At 33.9% G+C, this 25,148-nt stretch overlaps 1 protein-coding gene across 3 annotated transcripts; it reads right to left on the reverse strand.

Moving 5' to 3' along the window:
* Positions 1 to 11,192: 11,192 nt before the first annotated feature.
* Positions 11,193 to 23,820, reverse strand: LOC132055339 (DUF724 domain-containing protein 6-like). 3 transcript variants are annotated; one of them, XM_059447112.1, is made up of 8 exons: positions 23,504 to 23,819; positions 23,112 to 23,287; positions 19,910 to 20,107; positions 13,658 to 13,760; positions 13,419 to 13,579; positions 12,831 to 12,894; positions 12,656 to 12,763; positions 11,193 to 12,067 (listed from the first exon to the last, which is right to left on the reverse strand). In XM_059447112.1, exons 1-8 carry the CDS (start codon positions 23,664 to 23,666, stop codon positions 11,376 to 11,378), a joined length of 1,665 nt encoding a protein of 554 aa, XP_059303095.1. In that variant the 5' UTR covers positions 23,667 to 23,819; the 3' UTR covers positions 11,193 to 11,375. The 3 variants fall into 3 exon arrangements, with proteins under 3 accessions (XP_059303095.1, XP_059303093.1, XP_059303092.1); XM_059447110.1 differs by having other exon boundaries at positions 13,419 to 13,564; positions 23,112 to 23,820; XM_059447109.1 differs by having other exon boundaries at positions 23,112 to 23,819.
* Between the last annotated feature and the right edge of the window lie 1,328 nt (positions 23,821 to 25,148).

Genomic DNA, 25,148 nt, shown 5'->3' on the forward strand with positions numbered 1-25,148 from the left:
GGACCACGTTTCTGCACTCTTTCCTATATTGATTTTGTTCATGATCGATCTTAAATGGTATGCTGTGAAAGTATGTTTGTATCAACTCTTTTGGATAGTGACATTCAAATTAAATTCAAATTCAGTTTGATAACGAACTCATGTTCTTTATAATTTAATTTAAGAAGCAATTAATAGTAGCTTTTATTGCAAGTCCAAAAGATATATAATCATTTTGTATGATGAGTAAGGAGTGATGACCGGCCGGCCGGTTTAGTTGTTAATGTATACTGGTAGTACATTGTTAGATATTAAATTAGATGACGTGACTGATATTATACTACTATAGCATATAATTTTATATGTTGGAAGTGGGTTCTGCATAAGCATGTAATATAAGGACAAATTTTCAATTATACTTGTTGTCTAGTTGGTGAGGCACATGTAAACGATCAGCACAAAGCATTCTTTATGACATATGGATATCCCTATTTTCAATCCAAATTGACCCTCTTTTACCATTTAAAGGACCTTATGTTTACTAGCATGAAATTTTGTCTTTGCATAGTAAATTATATTCGCCTGTAGTTGTACGGTTGGTGGTACCAAATAAAAATTAGCATTGGATTCATTGATGGGAATAATTGGCATTTGAGTAAGGTGAGTGTTTGGGCATGTGGTTTGTCCATCGGTAAGGATATGCATATTATATGTTGATATTATAGAGATTTTATTTGCGAAATAAACCTACTAATTAGAGAAAATTAATCACTAATTTTATTATGTTTCCATCAATTAATTAATGTACATATACCTGAAACTATCTCATCAGTAATTTAATTGTATAAATATTTTTTAAGTGACCACATTAATTGTTTAAGAAATGACCACATTAGCCAGAAAGTGCAAATAGCATGCGTTGAGGATTAGATGCAAGTAGGTTGATGAAAATGGTTTGGACATGCTTTGTGTCGCCCTATAGATGCACAAGTCCGTAGGTATAAAACTATGGTAAGTGAAAGTGTCAATAAGGAACGGAGCCGATAGACCTAAAATCACATGAAAGAAAGTTGTTCCGGATGTTTTGGAAGACCTACAAATTCTCAGTACCAATGCTGATTTAGCGCTTAAATAGGATGCAATGGAAGAGAAAGATCCACATAGATGATATCTTCTAGTTGAGAATGGGTTTTAAATGAAAGAAGTGGAATTCATATAGTCGATCCTAAGTAGGCGTTTGGCCATCAAAATTGAAACCATGGTTTCAAACCAAATAAGCGTTATCAAACCATGGTCGTGGTTTGAAACCTAGTTTGAAATCATGGTTTGAACCCAAATCATCCAAAAAAGCTTGGTTTGGGTTTGAAACCATGGTTTCAACTTTTTTAAATACAAAATTTAACCCATAAGTTAATATTTTGTAAAAAAAAAAAAAAAACCCCATAAGTTGGTAAATATTTTTAACAATTACCCCCATCAATCATTTACCAATCTCATTAACTTCCACTAACGTTTATTTATATCTACCAATCTTTAATTTATGTAGGAAGATTATATTAAATAGTAGTTACATTACTATTCATGTTAAATTTTCAATTTTATTGAAGTAAAATTTAATTAATTGATGTTGCATTTTTTAGAAAAGCCTTCTAGTAGTGTACTAATTTTGTTATAAACTATGATTTGCTCATTTGGTAAGATTGTATAAGAATTGAGAATGTTTTGATAGTTTTCACAATTGGTGGGGTTTTTATGTTTATAAGAGAAAACACAACTTAAAATATTCAAATTGTATATCCAAACATGGTTTCAAACTATGTCCAAACGGGGCCTAAGTTGTTTGGGACTGAGAGGTAGTTATTATTATTAGCACATAAAATTTAAAATCATATTTTAATGTATATTGGATATTTGAGTGAGACAGGTGCATGCAAGGTGTTGTATAGAAAAAAGTAAAGGGAAAAGAGATGCTGTTTGACCCCTGACGTGGGCTGCAAATGTGGGCTTCAATCCCAAGGTGGGATCAGTTTTGACGCCCATAAAAAGGCTGTTATATTTTCTTTTGAGTTTACCATCTACCTAACCCTTACCTTATTTTCACCACCCCACTAGGAGCCTGTTTAGAGGGCTTAAAAAAAGCAATTTATAAGCTGAAACAGCTTATAAGTAAAAGAAAAAAAAATAAGTTGAGGTAGACCAATTTATACAGCTTATAAGCTATTTTAGATAAACTAAGTCAAACAAGCTAAATTATTCTTTTGGGTTTATTTGAAGCATAAAATGACTTATAAATAGACCAGCCAAACACTCAAAAAAATTAAAAATAACTTATAAGCTACTTCAAATGGACTCTAGCTAGTTTGGTCTTCCCTCTCTAGCGTCACAAGACAAACAGGTTATGATTTTGAGATTTTGCCCGTGTCATTGTACCATGTACTCACACAGCCCCACGCTTATTTTAACCTGCTGCAACACTGTGCACTCAAAAGCATGAAAATTCTTACACTATTAAACCTGTTGGCAAGAATGAAATCAAATACAGTATATGAAATTACCCTTGCTTACGAAGCAGAGCCACCTCATTTTGCTTGTTTCTAGTGTAACTTTTAGCTCTAAATAATACACAATCATTTATATCGAATTAGTGGAAAATAAAGTAATAGTAATTAGTAACATGATATTGCCATTTATATTGTGTTGATAATTAATGTAATACTCTCTACAGATCAAAAAGAGTGTTCACTTAGTTTTTTTTTTTGGTATAAAAAAAACGGAAAAGGGCCAAAATTATCTCTGAACTTTGAAAAATAGTTCATCCATACCCTTCGTTATACTTTGGTAATTATACCCTTACAGTTATACTATGGGGTCAATTATACCCTTGCATCCTAACTGTTGCCACGTGGCATCATCGCCCTTCAAAATTATTTTACTCTCAAATAATTTTTTACTCACTAAAATAACTCAATCCGACCCAAATTTTTTTTCAAAAAAATAATACGGATAATTTTTCCAAAAAAAATATAAAAATAATTCCATTATTTTTTAAAAAAAAAAATTCGGCCTGATTGAGTTATTTTAGTGAGTAAAAAATTATTTGAGGGTAAAATAATTTTGAAGGGCTAGATGATGTACGTGGCAACAATGCTGATTTAAGGGTATAATTGACCCCATAGATAAATCAGAAGGGTATAATTGGCCCTAAAGTATAACGAAGGATATGAATGAACTATTTTTCAAAGTTCAAGGGTAATTTTGGCCCTTTTCCGTAAAAAAAATGTCAACTTATCAAATCAAGAAAGAATTAACCTTATCTTTTCATATTTGCCCCTATTAAGTATTATGTGATCAAATCCGATACCTATTTAATTAGGAGCAGTTTAGTCAAATTACCTATTTTTGTTTAGGAGTTAGTATTTTCTTAAGAGGCGTGTAAATAGCTATGTGAATTTTCTTAAGGGGCATGTAAATGGCTTAGTGGACACTCTTTTTGATCCGAAGGGAGTAATGTTTTACGCTATTGAGATTTTGATTCTTGCATGGTGCTATATAGAATAATAATCTCTCTATATATAATTGCAGGACATAGGCCCGCTGACATGGCAGTCTAAAAATTCAACATTTACATTTATCTTTATTCTCAATTTTTTGCCTTTATTGTATTAATTAATTAAGAAGGAAAAATAATTAATCACCATTTCCTTTCCAAATAGTTCTGTCCAATTTGTAAACGTCGTCTCCCAAAAACTTTCCTTTTCTCTCTCCTTATAGTTATTAGTGAATTAATCTATTCCGACACCGCATTCCCACGTCCCTTTCCTCCATTCAATCCCATCAATCCATTTTAAATACCGATTAGTTCTACTATTGTGGAATTTCTTTGCTTATACGCTGCCATTTCCGTTGTTGTTTACTAAGAATCAATATAGAATTTTTTGCTTTTTATTTAATCTAATCATTAATTTATATTTATATTTATATTCATATTCATATTCATCCATTTCTAATGCCGATTACTCCTAATATTGTAGGGCTCTTTTGCCTATACGCTGTTATTTCCTTTGTCATTTACTGAGAATCAATGTAGAATTTCTTGCTCTTTATTTAACCAAATTATTAATTATGTTTTTGATTTTTAACGGTACTTTTAATTTCAATTGGTATCACTATGTTGTTGTTTCAGACACGCTTTTGGAGAAGCAGTAGGTTTTTTAACGTGCTTAGAATTCCAATAATAAAGGTAACAAAGTTAATGAATTACATTCGTAGTTTAATTCTCTCCTTTGCGGTCATTGACACTATTGTTTACATAAATTTTTTTCCGTACATGTATTCTTATGTTTCGATTTTTAACGCTTTCATTTTTTGGTATGATTCTGCTTTTTTCACTATGTTGTTGTTTCAGACATCCTTTTGGAGAAGCAGTAGGTGTTTGAATGTGCTTAGAATTTCCAATAATAAAGGTAACAAAGTTGATGAATTACATTCGTAGTTTAATGCTCTCCTTTGCAGTCATTGACACTATTGTTTACATAACTTTTTTTTTTTTTTTTTTTGTATATGTATTCTTGTGTTTCGATTTTTAACGCTTTCATTTTTGGGTATAATTATGTTTTTTTTTAAGGAAAAAATTTCCTCTGGTGGACATGTATACTGTCGCTCCAATTTTTTTCTTTTTCTCTTCATTTTATTTTATTATTTATAGGAATAATAAAATAAAGCAGAGAGATTTTTTTTTTTTTTTTTAAAGTTGAAATTTTGATAAAGAGAAAAAGGCATGCTGAATAGGGGGATAATTTTTTTTTTTATTGATACTTTAATAAACATTTGAAGAAATGCACTTACGTTTTCACATGTACCTGTACAAGGTCTATTAATTAAAAATATTTTTTCAATGTGTTTATGAAGACACAAGGGTACCAGAGCAAGAAGAAAATTCAAGATATGTGTATAACATTGACATAAATTCTGAAAAGAAGACTTGAAGCTATCTTCTTAATGGCCTTAAGAAGTTTGTTGGGCATAACACTAGTGATATTGATTGATATTTGTAATAATTTTAATTAGGATTAATAGGTAAAATGACCATGACATATTCGCTCTCAAGAACACCACCATTGAGTAACTACAAAAGTAGTGCCTTAATCCATATCTGGTTTTCTATCTTGATCGTTTTTTCCTTATAATTTATTTTAAGATTTTTTATACTTACTTATATATTTTTATCTTTTGTTATGTTTTTGGTATTTATGATAATTTAATCTCTTATGTTTCTACTAAATTTACAAAAGATCATTTCATAAATTTGTTGAAGTTTTATAGTACGCTTCAAAGTTGAAGAATTCATTCTTTTTATGTATATAAATATAAATATAAATATATATCTAGGACAAATTCTACAACAAGAGAACATATAGAAGATTAAAAAAATGATTAAAGACTAATATTTGTATATCATTTAGTATCTTTCAATTTAAATTGAAATATCCTCAACATTTATAATTTTACGAGAATCTGCCTTTTATCACTTTTAAAGTATTAGCTTTAAGTCGAAGTATTCTAAAAATTTCTAATTTTGTAACAATATGTCGTTTGTTATTTTTAATATTCAATTATTGGAGAAGGACTTTTCACAAGTTCAATAAGGTTATTCATAACCGCGCAAAGAGCGGGCATATTTACTAGTTACAATATCATTCTCGTCCCCAAGGTTCACTTGCACGTGTAATTATGTGTATAAGCAACGACAGACATTAATGGAGAATAATGAAAGTATGACTATACAAAAAAGGCTGAAATCATCGGGAGACACTTGTGGGTGATAGCATCTTTCACTTAGACATCTGAACTAAACCTTGTTCCATTTAGACATCTGCGGTAGGGTCCGATTGTGTCATTTAGACACTTTTTGCTGACTCAGCCAAATATGTAAAGAGTGTGTAACACACTCGCCGATGACATGGCAAAGTAGTCAATTAACTGATTACATGTAGCATTTTGGGTCCGAAATAATAGTTAAAAATGAATTATGAGGAAAAAAATAATAATATTTTTTTGAAAAACCAAAAATAGAAAGCAAGAAAAAATTTTCAAAACCCAACCCTGTATACCCACCCCCTCCTTCCCCCTTCTAAACAAACTCTACATACTTTTCGCCGGAGAATGAATACTTTTTGTGGAAAAAAATTCTGGTGGACCCTTTTTTTAAAAAAAAATAAAAACAGATCTATTTTCTTTTTAGGCTGAAATTGATTATATTTATTTATCATTACGTTCTAAATCTTGAAAGAATTAAATCTAATCAAGCTATAGTGGGTTAGTTTGAGTATAGTCTTGGAGAATTTTGGAAAGTCATTTTATGTGCAATTACAATTGCAATAGAACTTCCACTCAGATTTTTATTTTTCAGGAACTCCATGTTTTTCTCATTCCCAATGTTTTAGTTCGTTTTTGTGCTTATAATTTATTTCTTAGCTCATTTGTGTAACTGGGTTCTGTTGTATTTGGTCAGTTTGAGTGTTTTTTGTTGTGCTTTTCATAAATGAGCGTGTGAGTGAGTTTTTTAAAACACCCAAAAAGTGTACAGAACAGAAAATCACTAATCAAACCCAACCTCCATCATCAAATACGCCAAAGATAGTTTCTTTTTGTTGAAGTTTTTTGATTTCCAAGAGCTCCATGTTTTTCTCCATCCCAATATTTTAGCTCGTTTTTGTGCTTATAATTGTTCTTTGGTATGTGATTTTCTGCTGCTTCTACTAAGATTTTTTAGTAATGATGGAAGGTTTGTTAATGGTGGAATTTTAAGTTGAGAAGAAAGAGAAAAAGAATAAAGAAGAAGGAGGAGAAAATAAAAATAATAAAAAATCTTTTCTTTTAGCATTTTCACGGGTCTGTTTTGTGTGATTTTCACACAACTTGCCAATTCAGCGAAAAATGTCTAAAAATACAGTCGGGTTTTATCCCAAGTGTCTAAATGAGACAAGATTTAGTTGAAGTGTCTAAGTGAAAGATGCTGCCAACCACATGTGTTTCCCAATGGGTTCAGTCGACGAAAAACAATTACTGGAGAATGACTGCATGCATGTGTAAAATAGAAGTGGTCACGCACATGAATTTTGGTAGTATGATATTTGTAGTATTTAGTGGAATCAAGCTAGACTGAAAGTGACTTTACCCCAATTCAATGACTACCGGCATTATGTCAACATTCTCTAGATGCATGCCCACTCGGGCTATACTACGTCGTATTATAATATTCAATTCAAAGCTAATGGCTGATTAATTCCTTACTTAGGAAAACTCGCCTATATGGATTATATATGTTTTCACACGTGACATCAAACACATTAATGATGCAATATCGATCAACTTGCCGCCCTTCCATGTATTTTTTTGTTTCCCAAATAGGGCCCGAATATATTCGGAGGGAAAAGCGCTCTCTAACGTCAAAGATGACTCCGTATTCAAGAGGTCTCGAACTTCAGACCTCTAATTAAGAATGAAGTCGTTTTACTACTCCAACCAACCCTTGTTGGTCTTCCATGTATTTCCCACATTAGTATATCTCTATATTGTTTTCATCTTATAGTTCCACATACAGAAATACAACGTGATATACGTAATACACTTATGAGTTTAAGTTATATATATTATTAATAAATTCACATTATTAGGTAATTTTTGCTCGTTGTAATAATTTCTCATATTTTCAAGAATACAAATTTCACATTTTTAAAAAACTTATAGATATTGTTTGTCTAACTTATGCTGATTGTTCAGGTAGAAAAAAGGAACAATTATAGTTGAAGTGTGTTTTAATAAATAGATAGTAATAGTTAGGTAAAAGGAAAAAGGAACGTGTGAAACTCGCGAAAAGAAAAACGATAACTCTATAAATTTTTCTTGCCCATATAACTTATTCAAGGTCTTATATAACCGTGGAAGTGGTATAGGCAGTTAGGCAGCCGTCCTCAATTCTTACTCGAGGAAGGCAAGTTGTATTAGTGTTCTTGCAACCAAGCCAGCATGCAAGATCTTCTTTTCCCGTTTTCATCTTGTGTCGTTGTCTGTCAATCACCATGTTTCTACATTTTTACTAACATGTTTCAATTTGCACAGTCTTCAATTCAAAGCAAATTGCAGTGGTCAAATGTCACATGCCATTTCCTTAAGTCTCTGATAAGTCATAAATCTATGCAACATAGGAATTGTAATTGGTTACTATGGAACCGCTTCAAGCACTAAGCCAGGACAAATTGTTATAAGATCATAGATACAGCCATACAGGTAAAGATGGATTCTAGCTTTTTAAGATTCATAGTACTTACAAAACATACTTGTAAAATTACAGGCTCAAATTTAATACAATATATTAATAATTTCTTATTAGATATAAATTATATTGTGTTATTACGTGCTGAATTCAGTTAAATCCATCCGTCTCTGGTTACATGTTTGTCCAAATTTCTAAAATCTGCTAATTTTGAAAGTTTCTTTTTCTTTTTGGAAATGCTCTTCGAAAAAGTACTTTTGAAGAATATCAGTTTGTGTTTGACTAATCAATTTAAAAAATACTTTGATTAATATTTAATTTTTTGATTTCTTGTGAACACCTCTATTAAAAGCGCTTATTTTTTTTCTAAAAAATTTGACCAAGCACCTCATATGTATTTTTTTTTTTAAAAAAAAGCACACACTTTTGACTTTGTTGGTCAATATAGGCTATGAGTGCAAATAATGATAAAGCTGCAATCCCAAGTTAGCCGACGTTCCGATTTCCAACCAACTACCAGTCAAAATTGGTCATGTTACTATCCTCCTTCTCTGTCACCCTTGAAAAGTCCACTTTTTGTCTGTCAAATTTTGTTAAAAATTTACCATGTGAGAATTGTTTGTGATTGTACGACATATTTTTGTAATTTTATTATTAAGCAAAATTAACCTGTCTTTATACTATAGTAATTAATCGAGTTGACCTGTATCCATTGTTACTATGCAAGTGTATTTGTATTGAAATATGATGGTCCCTTAATTCTTACGTGAATAATAATTACTCATCTTGGATTTCCAATCATCTTTTCACTTTTTAAACAGAAATTTAAATAATGTACATGCCCCCTATAGTGCTGAATAAATCATCAAGTCGCTTTTTATGGACAATGTCTATCTTTTTTGTTATTTGTTGCAACCTCTAATCATGAAGCTTTTGAAACGGTGGAAATAAAGTGCACTTAAATAAAGGAAAAAAGCAAAAGACCTTTTGATAAGTTTATCATTACCCTCAAATTTAATTCGGGTAATAATTAGAACCACATCAACGAATTGAAAGTCCCATCAAATGTATCCAAATATCACCTGCCTCTACTAACGTGAGACAAATAATTACTGATAATACTATCGCAAATAGCCAGCCATAGCAACTCATGAACTCATTAGCAAAGTCCAAGCATAACCCATCCAACTACAACGTTCACATGTCCATCAGGACATTAGTTGTACAAGTTAATTACCTTGAAGTATGATGAATATGTAGCTGGAAATAAAGCAAACAATCCAAATAGACCATTAATAGATATGGAAGAGAATCGAAAGGTTGATTTAAAGACTTTTATATCAAGGTCAGATATAGTTTTAATTTTGAACTGCTAATTCAATTTATGCATGCACCAAATCGTCATATATGACTGCAGCCTTGAGAATACTGAGGTATAGAGGCAACATCACATGTATAAAAGAAAGGCTTAATAAATGTACCGGCAAATTTCATATAGATACTCGAAATAAGGTTTGTTCTAATTGAGCACCTGAACACATAATAGTGTTCCTATTGGACACTTATCGTTCAAATTTAGAAAAACTATTTGCGCGTATTCTCAAGTGCCTATTAGATAGCTAAGTTAACCACATAAAATACGTCATTTCATTTAAGTATACACATTAGCCAAAATTGGAATATGCCTGAAGTTTTATGGCTTATTGAGGCAAATACATATAATTAAAGAAGGTGACGTATCTGAAGTTTTTAACTTTTTTACGTAAAGGAAGCTTGAGAATACGTACATAAGTTTTTTTTAAAAAAATTGAATCGAAAGTATCTAATAGAAACACTTTATTATGTGTTCAAGTGCTCAATTGGAACAAGCTTTAGTTCGAATGTCTAAAAGAAATTTAAAGTTATATTGTGATTTTATGCAATCATTCGTCTTGTTAATTCTAAATACATATGAATTCAAGTTTCATGCGTAAATAGTAGTCAATGCAATTATATCAGAAAGATCAATATAATTAGATGTACTTGCAACAAGTGAATCACCCCTTTGCCTCACAACTTTTACCATTGCTCGAGTTACTAATTCCCCAATTTCACCTTCACCATTTGTAGATATTGTAGTACAGTGTCATTAAAAGCCATCACTTGATGTAAAGTGATGGCATACTATTTCATGGGTCTCCATGCACATAACAGAAATTGTGTGTTTCCATATGACGCGCAGAGGTGATTCGAAAAATAAATGGTTGATCTTTAAATCTAAACTTTAAGAAGATGGATTAGTATAACGTTGTGTAATGTTGACATTAGGTACTTTTTAAAAACAGCAATTTAATTAATTAAAGTACTAAATTAACCTGTGTTTGATGTCTTTTATTCTTTTGTGTTATAAAATAGGGAGGACAAAACAAGCCACCATGCTCGGCATCTGTCGTGTTCCCAACGGATGGCAGCTGTGAGCTAGACATTACTAGCATCCAAGGCACGATGGCACGAAGGAGCTGACTCTATTACCAAGTGTTACAATCCAGGAGAACCACACCCCAAAAGCTAGCTATTAAAGTGGAAGAGCACAAGGCTGTATAAGCCCACATCAAGCACATATCAGTACCAATGTGTAACATAACATTTTGTGTATGCGCTTCAATCTAAATAAGCCCGGCATGGCGCTTCACTTGTAATTTTTTCGCTGCAAGCCCCATCAACCTTTTCACTATTTTTTTGTTTTTTTTGGCACATTTAACTTTTAAAGCACTGTAGTAGCCACCTGTTTGATGTGAACTTCTGAATCCTAAAAATGGGGACAGTTCAGAGAAAAGAAAAAGACACATTCATACTGAGCTACTAGCACTACAACCACCATACCTCGAGCCAAAACAAGTTAGGATCGACCATACATGTACTTCGAAAAGCTCTCTTACAGAAGTTAGAAGGAAACATTGCACCAAACAGCGAAACTTATTTACAAAAATATGGTTTCATAATGAAAAACTTCTGTACCAAATTTGTTTATAATGAAAAACATATTATCTAAACTGCAGACAGCAAGGATTTCTTAACTTACCAACATTTCTACAAATCAGTTCTCTTTCAGATGAAGATTTACAAACGTTGAAATTCTCTTTCAGCTGAAGATCTGCTTCACTGAAGCAACTGTTCCTTCAATATCACGCTCAACATGACGAAGGTCATCACAAATGGCACCCTTTACAGATTTCGATACCTTGATATGATTATCCATCGTCTCTAACACGTTCTTGGCTGACATAAGTTCTTTCTCTAGATCCCTTATCTTCAAAGCAATCTTGTTAATCTCAATTTTAGCTATCGCTTTGTGAGAATAGCATTTTCTGATTTTGCCCTCTTCTTCTTCCAACTTGTTTCGAAGGTGAGTTTGCCTCTCGTTGTTCGACAGCAAATCCTTCAAATGACGTTTAACCGGCACTAGATCAAATCCATACTCCTCCAAGTCCTTGATAGAGTCCAGCATGTCACTAATGAGATCTGAACTATTAAGTTCAGCAACGGTTAATTTGGGTATCCTCTCAACGAAAAAAGCATAGTTTGTCATCTTTAGTAAAGCTACTTCTTCCCTTTTCTTCTCCTCATATTGTATTAAAGGCGAAAAATGTGGATTTTGTGGAATTTTTGCAAATATTTCCATAGATTCAAATTCTCTCCAAAGAGCAGAGTTCTTCTTAAATGGCAGTGCCAGACTCGGCTCAGGCGTGATGGAACTAAGTTCAGCATTTGGCATTTTTTTAGGTTGTTGGGTAGTGGGACCAGCACATTGTTGGACTGCTGCAGCAGAGACTCCTGCAAATGTAATTTTTAAGGAAGATACTAAAATGAATAATTGAAATGTGGCTAGATTACCTTGAAAAGAAAGGAAGTACTATAAAAATACTTCTTTTCCTTCTTAAGTCCATAATAAATTATCAAGGTTGAGCTTGTATCGAATTATAAGGTCTAATTGAGCTCTATCGAATTATAAGGTCTAATTGAGCTCAAACTCACAACCTATCCATAACTAACTTCAGTCTTGCACACACACCTGGATATTCATCTTTTCCTGTTCAACTGCAGTTCTTGCTGTAAGTGAACACATGCACTTAGAAATAGATGATGCTTAATTTTAGAAAGCTCTCTTCCATATTATAACAGTATCAAATAATGCAGACAGCTCGGAGTTCTTTATAGCACTTGGTACAAAAGTAGTTATTAAGCAATCTAGATAGAAGTTAAAACTAGTAGGAATAATTGAAGTATGTAACATTAGAACGCAATTTCCTTGAGAACCACAAACTTTGAAACAAGAAGCTAAACACATAGGAATTACAAAATAATTGAAAACAGGATTCGTAGATATATTGTGTTAAATTGCACTGAGAATGCATGCTTTACCTGCTGAAGTATTTATCCCACTAGTTTTAGTTGAAGATAACTCAGCTTGATTTGCATTCTGTTGATTAACCGAGTCATGGAGAGTGCTTTCAAGTAATTGTTTCTCCATACCCGTCATCAAGCAAAACATTATGCAATCATGCAATAGGGAACAAAACTGTACACCAAAATTTGTTACCTGGTGGTACAGCAAGTGATCTATGGGCAGACAGGTCCACGGTACTTCTTTCTCTGGTACCCTGGATGACAAAAATAGAAAGTAAACACCAGAATAAATCAGAAATAACAGAAAAGTGAATCTATGGAGGAGAAAGGCAAGGAACTCAAGCAGATGGACTATTCATACTTTAATCAATGACATCGTTTATATCATTGAGATCTTTATTTAGGCCTCATGCTGTTGGTAGAATCAAAGCATCTAGGTGATGGTATTCTGGTATCCAATTATCATATACAAATATCAATTCCTAGATTTTAAGTAGGTGTTTGGCCACGCAATTTGGAGCTCAAATTTGAAGTTTTGATTTCAATTCCATGTTTGCGATTTCAATTTTTTTAAAATTTAAAACTTCACCCATAAGTTTATATTTTGCAAGACCCACAATTTCAAAAGAAAGAAAGGAAAAAAAAAAAAAAAAAAAATGCTCGACGTGAAGAGATTGTTTGTACCGTGTGGGAGGGTTATTTTAAAGAATAGCTAGTTACTACTGTTGATTTATTGGACAAGTGGATCTTTGCACCAGATGAATGAGCAATATGTTACCTCAACAATCTGAAATTTGGAATCACTTTGCTTCCCATCCTCATCTCTGGTGCGCTTGAGAGAGCGGACACAGGGCGCTAGGATTCCCACATCAACCACATTTTCAATATCCTCTTTGTTCAGCTCTCTATCAACACCCTCTTCAACTAGTTTATTGCAGTCTGCATCCATATATAGTTGAGTTCTTCACAAATAGTGATGGATATCAACTAGGGAGTGTAGAGTTAAGAGTCGCTTACCCCCACTAGAACGAGTGATCTCAGTTGACGAACAATTTTTACTTTCTTCCATTGCATGACTTGATTGATTATCTATTGAACCAAGTGTTCTTGGTTTTCTAGTCTGCAAAAGTTAGCACAAACCACCAAAAGAGTCAGGCTCTAGAGAACTCTACCTCCCTTTCTCATTCAAACCCCGATATAGAGATATGTTAAGTATGCAAACCAACAACCTTTGCTTCAACACAGCTGAAAACGGCCATTAAATAACAATGCTGATTATGTCATACTGAATATTCTAAAGTTGATAAACATACCAAACGCATCAGTAGCCAGTGAACTTCAATTTAACATAGAACAAACCATAGAGCTTGATTTTTTTATCAGTAATCACAGAGCTGATTACTGAAGTACATTGTAGTGGCAGTCACAAGATTTTCGGATCTAGTCTCTTTTGCTTTGTAATTTTTCACTGAGCCGGTACAGAGAAAATTGAGAGAGCAGGGGATGAAAGAACGGATATTTGGAATCTCATTCCCTACCACAGAAATGTACATTTTTCACAGAAGGGAAAGCATGATATAAAAGAGAAGGTTCAAAGAGGAAAAGTTGATGGGTACAATGTAGAAAGACTAGAAGTTCATCTTTTCTTGTTCTCTGAATGCTTGAAGGTTTTTTTAGGAAAGAATGTCAAGTTTCTCAACACACTGGTCAATGAGCTAAAAGACTAGAGAAAATAGAAGGAAAATCAATTCTATGGAACATCAAATCAACCTCCTTTAAGACCTTTTGGATTGGTCAAGCAATAGCGAAAATGTCTCCTCATAGTTGACAAACTAAAAGAAAGATTGACAAACCAATTTTATTCTAACAAAAACAAATTTCTGAATGCTTCAACATGTTACATTTTTCTGAACGTTCCAATGATCGCAATTAAGTACGCTGTATCAGCTATTCTTGAACAAAGAGAAAGCAATGAAACAAGCCAACATGGAATTAAAGGGGAAATAACCCATATATACAACCCACACATCTAGTTTACAGCTGACTAGCCTACTGTATCATCAGTGTATAGATAATGTATATATATGGCCCACACATCTAGTTCGGTATATAGATAATGTATCTGTTTTGTATAGCTATATATAAATATTACATATTTAATGTATATGCTTTGTATAATCATGTATAAACACACGAAACCAACTCAAATTGAAGTTTATTTCGGTCATAATAGTTCAAAGATTTGAAGTTCTTTTTTTTGATGACAAAGATTTGAAGTTCTGAACCATTTTAGATATGTTTAAAGACTGTATTTCAGATTAAACTCGTCAAACGTCAGAATAAAAGCTCATCAAACGTTATAGACAGATGCTGCAGGATGAGATTTCAAAGAAAATGATAAAGCAAAAACAGAAGATAGAGAGATTGACATAGAGGAAAAGAACAGGAACCAATTAGGGGTGGCAAATAGGCCATTTGGGCTAAAGTTGGGCGGGTCACTATAGATGGGCCAAAGCCCAACCCTGCCCAAAGCTTGTTTGGACTAAGATGGCCCGAGTCAAGATAGGCTAAATGAAGGGTCATAACCCAACCCGCCCAACTTAACCCACCTTTTCAACATTTTGACAAACTAAAAATATTGATATTCTTTGATTGTAAATATTCTCTCGCTCTAAATAAACGGTGTTTTGAAAATCAAATTTAAATACTTTTTGGGTATAAAAAAAACTCAAACATATGCTTTTACTCAAACTAATAAAGATATTCATTGTAAATATTTCCTCATAAGTTATCTCAATATATTCGAAATTATTCCGAAAATAAATCAAAAGAAAATTAAATGTTAATTGATGTAATGAATATTGATTTTGTCAAATTCCTCTCTTTTACCCCTTTGTCTTATTTATATATTTTTATGGTTGTCTTGGACCAGTGTTGTCAAAGGCGCGCTTAAGCCCTAAAGCGAGGCTCAAAACATGTGGAGCGCTTCGCCTCGCTTTATGTGCGCTTCAGTGTCATCATCAAGGCTCGAAGACATATTTTTCCTTGCCAATTAGTCTCTCTTGAAGAGATGACACCAGATAATTGATATTTCACTCCATCGTTATGTTTTTACAATTTGTTTGTCCATATATTTGTTATCCATGCTTATTATTATTAGTCTTGGGCTAAACATATATATATATTATTATTTTGCACCATTGCGCCTTTTTTCATTTAAGCCCACGCTTTATTTGCGCTTAAATCCCCAGCCGACTTTAGCTTTTTTTGCGCTTTTCGCTTTTGATAACACTGTCTTGGACATAACTAAGAGTGGCAAACGTATGTCGGATATGAGTGGGTCGAAAATAGGTTACAAAAACAGATAAGCATAGACCCTCAAGAAAAAGAAAAAAATCAAAACTTAAAAATAAAAAGTTACTAATAAAAAAATTTAAATAATGAAATAAAAAATTAAAAAAATATATTTTTTCTAAAAAAATTAAAAACAAACATTTTAAAAAATAAAAATAATTACAAAATAAATCTAAATAATAATTAAAAAAGAATTTAATCATGTTTTGTACTTTTATTCTTATGAATGGAGGACAATTGATAGGTCAGTTTGGGCTCATTTCATGGGCCAGTTTGGGCTGATTACTTGTTGGGTCAACTTGGGCTAAGCCCAAATCAGCCCATCTTCAAAATCACTCTAGCCCAAACCCATTAAAGCATAGGCGGGTTGGGCGGGTCAAATGGGTTTGGGCTAGTTTTGTTACCCCTTAGAACCAATTCTAAGGTGACAATCTATACAATTCCAACAGATTACTCAATTGACTTGACTGTTAATTGTGTTATGATGAATTCAATTAGACGCCTCACCGGTGACCACCATAGCGTCCCCAAAACAAATCATCAGAATCCGAACAATAAACCAAGAAAATTAGTTACCATTTTCCTTAAATAGTTATGGCTATCTTCCTTTCGCTTTTCCTTCTTTTTCTCTTTTCTCTTGGTTTCGCGGCTCTCTTTCTTCTCCACTTCCTAATCACCTCCACCCCCTTCTGCCTTCCAGCGAGAACCCAATTGTCGAAGCTTCTTTATTGTGGGTCCCAACAATCTTTCTGTCAACTTAGCTGACGACCACTCCGAAAGTCACTCATTGCTGAGCTAAAGAGGTTTATTGGGCTAAAATTGGTAAGAATGAGGAAGTTGGGCCAAATCCCGTAGACTAGATGCTTGATCGGTACTGGGCTGTAACGATCTCAAATCAATAAGGTTTAGAAGTCCTTTTATATCCTTGTTACTTAAGAAAGAATATATGCTGCCTTAAATAAATGATAGAGAACCGCACCAAGGGTGCTGCTTAGTGGGTCAATGAAGTGGGTTTAAGACCCATGATTTCTCTAGCCAAAACTAAAGGCCATATATTTCAGATAGATCTCCATATACTGCAACCATAAGGGGCAGCCACCACATCAGTCATCCACTTATCCTCCATCACATACACTGCCATGACCACTTCCTTCCAAAGTGAGTGGTCAATTGTTGCAAACTTCCACAACCATTTCATCAACAAGCTCTTGTTCTGTCTACTCATGACTCTGATTCTAACCCCTCCTTCTTCCTTGCCGATTGTCAACTCCTCCCACTTAACCAGATGGAACTTCTTCTTGTCTTCATTACCTTGCCAGAAAAAGTTTCTCCTAAGATTATCTATCCTCTTAATTCTTTTACACTCAAGAATCAAATAGTTCTAAAATACGTTTTGACTCAAATTTAACTTCAGATCGTGATAGATACTCAAAAATGGATTTGGTATTACACTATCTACTTGGCAAGGTTATTATATACATCTAAATATTTAATAACCACTTTTCTTATTTTGGCTTTTCGGGTTCGGATCCGGAGCTGTTAGCTTCAATGATTCAACAATCACTATAACCCACTTCCTCTCTGGTAACTTCAACTTCATCGCCCTGAAGGGCGAGTATTTAGTAGGTGATGCTGATGCATTTCCTAAATCCACTTTCTCGATTATCATCGTTGTAGCTATTAGTGCAATTTCTCTGCTACCACTACTGATTTTAAACTTTGTGCAGACAAACGGTTTGGGTTTGTAAAGAACATTGGAAGTTGAGGAAAATGGGGGGTCCTAGAACAATGAAGACGCAAAATAAGTTCTTCAAGTCAAAAGATTTTGGGATATAGTCTCTTTTGCTTTGTAATTTTCAGTAAGCTCGGACAGAGAAAAATCAAACAAGGTTTGTACCAACAGAATGGAGAGAACAGGCAAGCAAGAACGGATATTCAGGAATCTCATTCCCTTCACCACAGAAACTTACGTGTTTCTCGAAAGGGAAAGCAGGATCTAAAAGAGAAGGTTCATAAGAAAAAGTTTTTGGGTATAATGTAGAAAAAAATTAAGTAACTAACAGTAGTTCATCTCCTCATGTTCTCTTAATGCTTGAAGGTTCTTAAGGAAAAATGTCAAGTTTCCAACACACTGGTTGATGAGCTCAAGGACTAAAATCACCGAGTCCCTTATAAGAAAAAGAGAAAATAAAAGGAGACGTACTTCAATGGAACATCAAATCAACCTCCTTTAAAGTCCTTTTGGATTGGTCAAGCAATAGCGAAAATGTCTCTTTTCAAAGTTGACAAACTAAAAGAAAGATTGACAAACCAATTTTATTCCAACACAAACAAATTTCTGAATGCTTCCCACATGTTACAATGCTTCCCACATGTTACATTTTACTGGACGTTCCAAAGATCACAGATAAGTATGCAGTATCAGCTATTCTTGAACAGATAGAAAGCACTGAAACATGCAGATAGCATGAAAATCAATAAGGTTTAGAAATACTTTAGATCCTTGTTACTTAAGAAAGGATCATTCTATCATGTATTGCATATGCTGCCTTAAATAAATGATAGAGGACCGCACCAAGGGTGTGGCTTAGTGGTCAATGAAGTGGGTTTAAGACCCATGAGTTCCCCGGTTCAAATCTCAGCAGAGGCAACAACACTAGGTGATTTCTTCACAGCTGTCCAAGCCTTGGTGAACAGAATTAACCCGTACCTGTGTTGTTGCGGGGTAGCAGGAACTCAGGGGAGGAGATACAGTGGTATAGGGTGGTCAGTTGAACACCTTTACAGTGTATATAGGTTTAATATTACCTTTTCTGGATAGATAATATATCTTGAAAACCTTTAAAACAACTGAGGGAGGCGGTCCAGTGGTAAAGGGTGTACAAAGCAAGATGACAGTGTTGTGTTCGATCTGGCCTGGGAAGTCCGCATATCTTTATGAAAAGACACTTTTTTTTAGAAAAAAACAAACAACCAGACTTTCTGAAAAAAAAAAAAAAGGGCTAAAGGCGTTTAATCCCAAAAAAGGCAGAAAAGCTTAATTCTTATTTTCCTTTTGTAGCCAAAAAGTAAGTGGGGATTAAAACGTTAATCCCACCCCGTCATTGGCAATTGTTTTTAGTTTTTTTTCCTCCACTCTTTCTCTCTCTGCTCTCAATACCTTCAATCCGTTCATATTTTTTTTACAATCAAAAATCAAATAGTTCTAAAATACTTTTTAACTCAAATTTAACTTCAGATCGTGATACATACTCAAAAAAGGATTTGGTATTACACTCTCTCTACTTGGCAAGGTTATTAAATACACCTAAGTGAATACTTAGGGTAATATAGTATTTTAAGAAAGTTAATCCACTAATAATGACTTGCAATTTTTTTATAGCTCAAAAATCCTTGAGTATCAGAAACGCACGGTTTGAAATTTAATGAACAATGATTTGCACATTCCATTGATGCAGAATATGTAATTTTATAACGTTATTATTTCAACACAATGTTGAGTTAAATTGGAATGTTTTTGCTCTATATTTGTTTAAGTTTGGCTTTTTGGTTTTGTACCTTCCTTATTTTGTAAGATATGTTAACTTTACCATATGGATAATAGGATACTTGCAAATGGATGATCGCAATTTAAGGAAAAAAATTATCGTCTATGCACCCATTCATTGATTTTTTAATTTGCTTCTTCAAAGTTTGAACACCCTTAGTGAAGTTTCTAGCTACGCCGCTGCATGTACCCCGTGGAATTAGTAGAGGTACGCGCAAGCTAGCCCGGATACAATGGTTATCAAAAGAAATAAATGATAGAAGACTTTTAAAAGTTCAGAAAGAACAGAAAGAAAATTGATGAGTTATCATGCAAAACATCAGAAGAAAAAAGCATGAACTAAGCATAAGATGGTAGAAGCCACTTACAAATGCCTTCCCAGATACCAAAGGCCTGGGAAATTCTTGATTCTCCAAAGCTTCTACCCTATGTTTTCTACTTCTTAACTTCTTTGGAGGCCGTACCCCATCACTCCTAATCTCCATTTCCAGTTTCTTGTTGGAAGAGGTTGTTTCGTTGATGGTGTGATCTAATGCAGCATTTGAAGTTCCCAATTGAAGAGGCATCTGGTACCATTGGCACAGAAGTGAGTGATTATATTGCTTGATGATGTAAAATTTTGAACAAATAAAACCGAGAAAAATTACATGTACAATGGCGTCTCCAAAGACATTGTGTTAGGAAAACATATCAAAAACTCAGACAAAGACACAGCACATGTCAATTTTTTAGCCATATTGTAGTTATATCACAATAGACAACTACTCCCAAGATTTGGACATAAGAACATTATTAACACGACAGATCCATTGAACTTAGAGCAGGTTTATAATTACGCTACCACAAGACAAACTTAGATCTTACTACAGACATCATGGGAACTAACAAATTACATGCTCCACCTTTTCCTAGCAAGTATTATTCTTCTAGTGGACAAAATGACCACATGCTCTCCCTGAAACATAAGCTGGACAACAACAACAACAACATACCCACTGAAATCCCACAATGTGGGGTGCGGGAGGGTAAAGTGTACGCAGACCTTACCCCTCTCTCGGAAGATAGGGAGGCTGTTTCCGGAAGACCCTCGGCAAATACAGGCAAGTAAATAAATAATTCACTAATTAAGTTGCGAAGATAAGGGAACATACGGATATTTTTGACACTGTATATGGGCATAAGGATCGTTAACGGTGTTATGGGAGGTCTAATCAAAACATATCAACAAGTATTATACTAGCTAACCGTGACCAATACTTTGAGCTCCAAATTGATTCATTCTATTTATTAGTGGAAGCAAATGCAAAATAATCACTAACGTTGAGAAAGTGCACAATATAGGGTAAATAACAGAGAAGTAGCCACCCAGCATATACAAGGAGACACATCAACCACCCTAGTAAGAACACGATACAGTATATCATCAAAATTGTTGTAGAATCGATTTTCATTTTTCAAAGTAGCAAATTTTTTTATTAAGATTCTATGTTCAGAAATGAGAAAATCTGTCGCATGTAATCTGTAATTATCCAACTTCCTTGTATAAAACATTGTAAATAAATCTTTGCTATTTGGTTCAAAATTCAGGCCAACTTAATCTTAATAAACACATGCATATTGAAGGTAAATTTATTAGTCCCTCCATCCCAATTTATGTAATAGTATTTGACTGGCCACAAAATTAAACTGTTTCTAAATATGGATTTGTGACATTCGACTAACAAACAGTGTTATCAAAAGCGAAAAGCGCAAGAAAGCTCTAACATCCGTTGGGACTTTAAGCACAAAGTGCAAATAAAGTGTGGGCTTTAACGGAAAAAGGCGCAAATGTAGAAAACAAAAAAAAAAAAATATATATATATATATATATATACACACACACACATATAACATAATGTGTGTGTGTGTGTATATATGTACATATATATATACATAATGTATCAATTGTTTAAGAGTATAGCCTTTTCAGCAAAACGCTCATTGGCAAGGAAAAGTATGTCCCAGAGCCTTCATGACCACACTAAAGCGCACATTAAGCGAGGCGAAGCGCTCAACATGTTTTGAACCTCCCGTTACTTCCATCCTTACCGCCTAACACAACCTTCATCTCCCGTTACCACCTAACGCACCTCGTCTTCACCCCCACCACCCCACACCCCTACGCCCACCACCCACCTCCTATAGTGTTTGTCTAGATTACATACAAATGCTTTTAGGATAATATATTTTACTTACGCACCGAACACAAGAAAATAAGTAAGAAACTCACATATTTTCGTGGAAAACATTTTCCATGAAAAGCATTTTCCTTCCTACCGAACACACCCTTAGTTTGATTGGCCAAATTGACCTTAAATAAACACATGCAAATTGAAGGTAAAATTTATTACTCTCTCCATCCCAATTTATGTCCCAATTTACGATATGGGGGCACGAAACTAAATTGTTTCTAAATATAGAAAGATGATATTCAACCATGCTGTAAAGTGCATCGCATCGTAAAAAATGGGACAAAGGGAGTAGTACCTTTTCATGTGGACGGACCCAATTTCCACCACCAACCCAATCAAGAAGGAACCTTAAATAAACACATACAAATCGAAGCTAAAATTTATTACTCCCTCCCTACCAATTTATGTGACGTTACCTGAATGGACACAAAGGTAGGTTTAAGCTCTGCGTACACTATGCGCTCCCCCAAACCCTACTTTGTGGGATTTCACTGGGTATGTTGTTGTTATTGTATCTGAGCGGACACGAAGTTAAATTATTTCTAAATATGAAAGGTAGTAAGTACCTTTGCAATAGGATGGATCCAATTACTTCCACCAACCCAATCAAGATGGAACCTTAAATAAACACGTGCAAGCTAAAGCTAAAATTTATTACTCTGTCCCTTCATTATATGAATGGACACAAAGGTAGGAGTGACGTTTGCGTACACTCTACCCTCCCCATACCGGTGGCGGACCGAGGATTCAACGATCTTGGGTGCTCACCTTAAAATCAACAAAAAATATATTGCTCTGAGTAGGATCCGAACTCAATTCCTCCATGGGTTAGCCTAAAGCCTACAACCTGTTAACCAGAGCATCAAGATCTTTTATTGCTTCTTGGGTGGTATTTATTATTTTATACCAAAGCTGCAATATTTTTTATATATCTACATAGAGTATCAGCCACGGTTAATGGGTGCTCGAGCACCAAAAACTAATACATGGGTCCGCCCCTGCCCATACCCCACTTGTGGGATTACACTAGGTATGTTGTTGTTGTATCTGAACGGGCGCGAAGTTAAATTATTTCTAAATATGAAAGGTAGTAAGTACCTTTGCAACAGGACGGATCCAATTATTTCTACCAACACAATCAAGATGTAACCTCAAATAAACACATGCAAATTGAAGCTAAAATTTATTACTCTCTCCCTACATTATCTCAATGGACACAAAGGTAGGGGTAACATTTTGCGTACACTCTACCCTCCCCAGACCCCACTTGTGGGATTACACTGGGTATATGAATGGACACAAAGTTAAATTATTTCAAAATATAGAAGGTAGAAAGTACCTTTTCACCGGGACGGACCCAATTATTTCCACCTACCCAATCAAGATGGAGCCTCAATTCATGTTCATCAAACTCAATTTCCTCATCTGGATCCTTAAAAGCAACCCTAAACTTACAACCATTACCATCACCATCACCATGACCAACAACCTTAACAACAACACCAGTCCACCACCCTGCAAGATAAAATGCATCAACAACATCATGCACTCGAATAAACCTCCGCCCCTCATACTTTAACGGTGGGACCGGCCTTAATAGGCTCCGTTTCCGAACGAACTCACGTTTAGGTTTGGATTCACTTTCATCAGATAACAAATGCTTATACTCAACCCAAAAACCCCTTTTTTTATTTTCTTTTTTTGGGGTCGGGTTTAGGTTCGGACCCGAACCTGCTGGTTTGAGTGGTTCAACAATGATAGCTTCGTAAAGAGCTCCAGTAAAACCTATTTCTTCTCTGGTAACTTCAACTTCATCGCCTATTTTGAAAGGCGAGTAATTAGTAGGTGATGTTGATGCATTTCCTGTTTTTAATTCCACTTTTTCGATTATCATTGTTGTTGATTGTTAGTGAATTTTTTCTGCTAAAACTACTGATTTTAGCTTTGTCAAGAGAAAGGGTTTGGGTTTTGTAAACAACATTGGAATTCGTGGAAAACTGGCGGGTTCTAGAGCTCCATATGGAATGTACTGTATGGTACAAAACACAACATACAGACTAAAAACTAAAAGCAATATACACAAAATACCCCTAAACTTCTCCATTTTTTTAAGTAGCCCCTTGAAATAAGTTAACCTTTTAAATATACTGATCCATTTTATTTTATTTTACTAGCTAATTTTACCCTCCGTTAGCAATTGTTAACAAACATACTCATGCCGTCTTTAAACTTCACACTTATACCGCAATTTGAATGATCCCAAATCTTCTTCAATTTCCCCATTTCAAAAAAAAAATCCACTCGGAAACAAAAACACACTCAAACAATAAACCTCAAAACTCACTTGAGATTTCACCTTCAAACCCATATCAGATTCTTGATTCCTTGAGAATTAAGTAGTTGGTTCAACAATACCCACTCAATTTAAATTTCAACTTTGCTGTTCCGTAATTTGAGACCAAGCTTCGAACAAACTTCTTCAATGGAGTCTTATGCTCCATAGTACAAAACGAATATTGCATTTTGTGTTTCTGATGTAGGTTTTAAGTTCCACATCTTTTACTTAGGACAAAACACAAGAATTCATTGTTCATTAATTTTTTTTTTTTTTTTTTTTTTTTGAAGAATGAAGCTTTGTTAATTTTTTCAGAATTAGAGGGTTAACAAAGAGAGTGGGTAATTTTTTTGAAATCGGGTAATTTAAAAGGATTTGGGTTTTCTATCCAAATAGGAGTATAAGTGTTGAAGTTTGAAGACGGCAGGGCTATTTTTATTCACAATCACTAATGGAGGATAAAGTTAACTAATAAAATAAAGTAGAGGGTCATATTTGGCCCTTTTCCCCTTAAAATAAGTCACCTCCTTTGATTATATACATCAGCCTCATAGGTTGTAAAACATATTTTAATTGAGGCTTATGTGTATAATAGATATACATTTTATCATGTGTCAAGATATTTAATCGAAAGAAATTATATTTTGAGTGTTTAAATAAAATATACTGACATATACAAGGGGCCATCCACATATTCTGTCATTTTTTTACACATGCATTTATATGACATTACTGCCATTAAAACAAAACTTAAATATTTTTACTACCCCCTCTATTTTTAATTTATGTGTCTCAGTTTGATCAGCTATAAAGTTAAGAAAATGAAAAAGACTTTTGAATTTTGTAATCTTAAATTAAAGATGTGTGTATTGTATCAAAATGCTCTTGTGGTCATACCAAATCTAGAAAGAGGGAGCATGAATTAATTACTACTACAACAGTATTATAGACTATCAAACTCTGTTGCTTTATTTTTTGGTATGAGTTTGGTACTTTGGTATATTATTTGGGAAACTGTTTTTAGAAATGAAACTTGTGTCC

The sequence above is a fragment of the Lycium ferocissimum genome, chromosome 5, assembly GCF_029784015.1.
Source record: "Lycium ferocissimum isolate CSIRO_LF1 chromosome 5, AGI_CSIRO_Lferr_CH_V1, whole genome shotgun sequence".
NCBI lineage: Eukaryota > Viridiplantae > Streptophyta > Magnoliopsida > Solanales > Solanaceae > Lycium > Lycium ferocissimum.

Coding starts and splice junctions, on each gene's coding strand:
- LOC132055339 (XM_059447109.1), bottom strand. CDS start 23,666: ATGATAATCGAAAAAGTGGAATTAAAAACAGGAAATGCATCAACATCA. Junction 13,580..13,657: donor GATCACTCGTTCTAGTGGGG/GTAAGCGACTCT, acceptor ATATGGATGCAG/ACTGCAATAAACTAGTTGAA. Junction 12,068..12,655: donor TGGGATAAATACTTCAGCAG/GTAAAGCATGCA, acceptor TTACATTTGCAG/GAGTCTCTGCTGCAGCAGTC.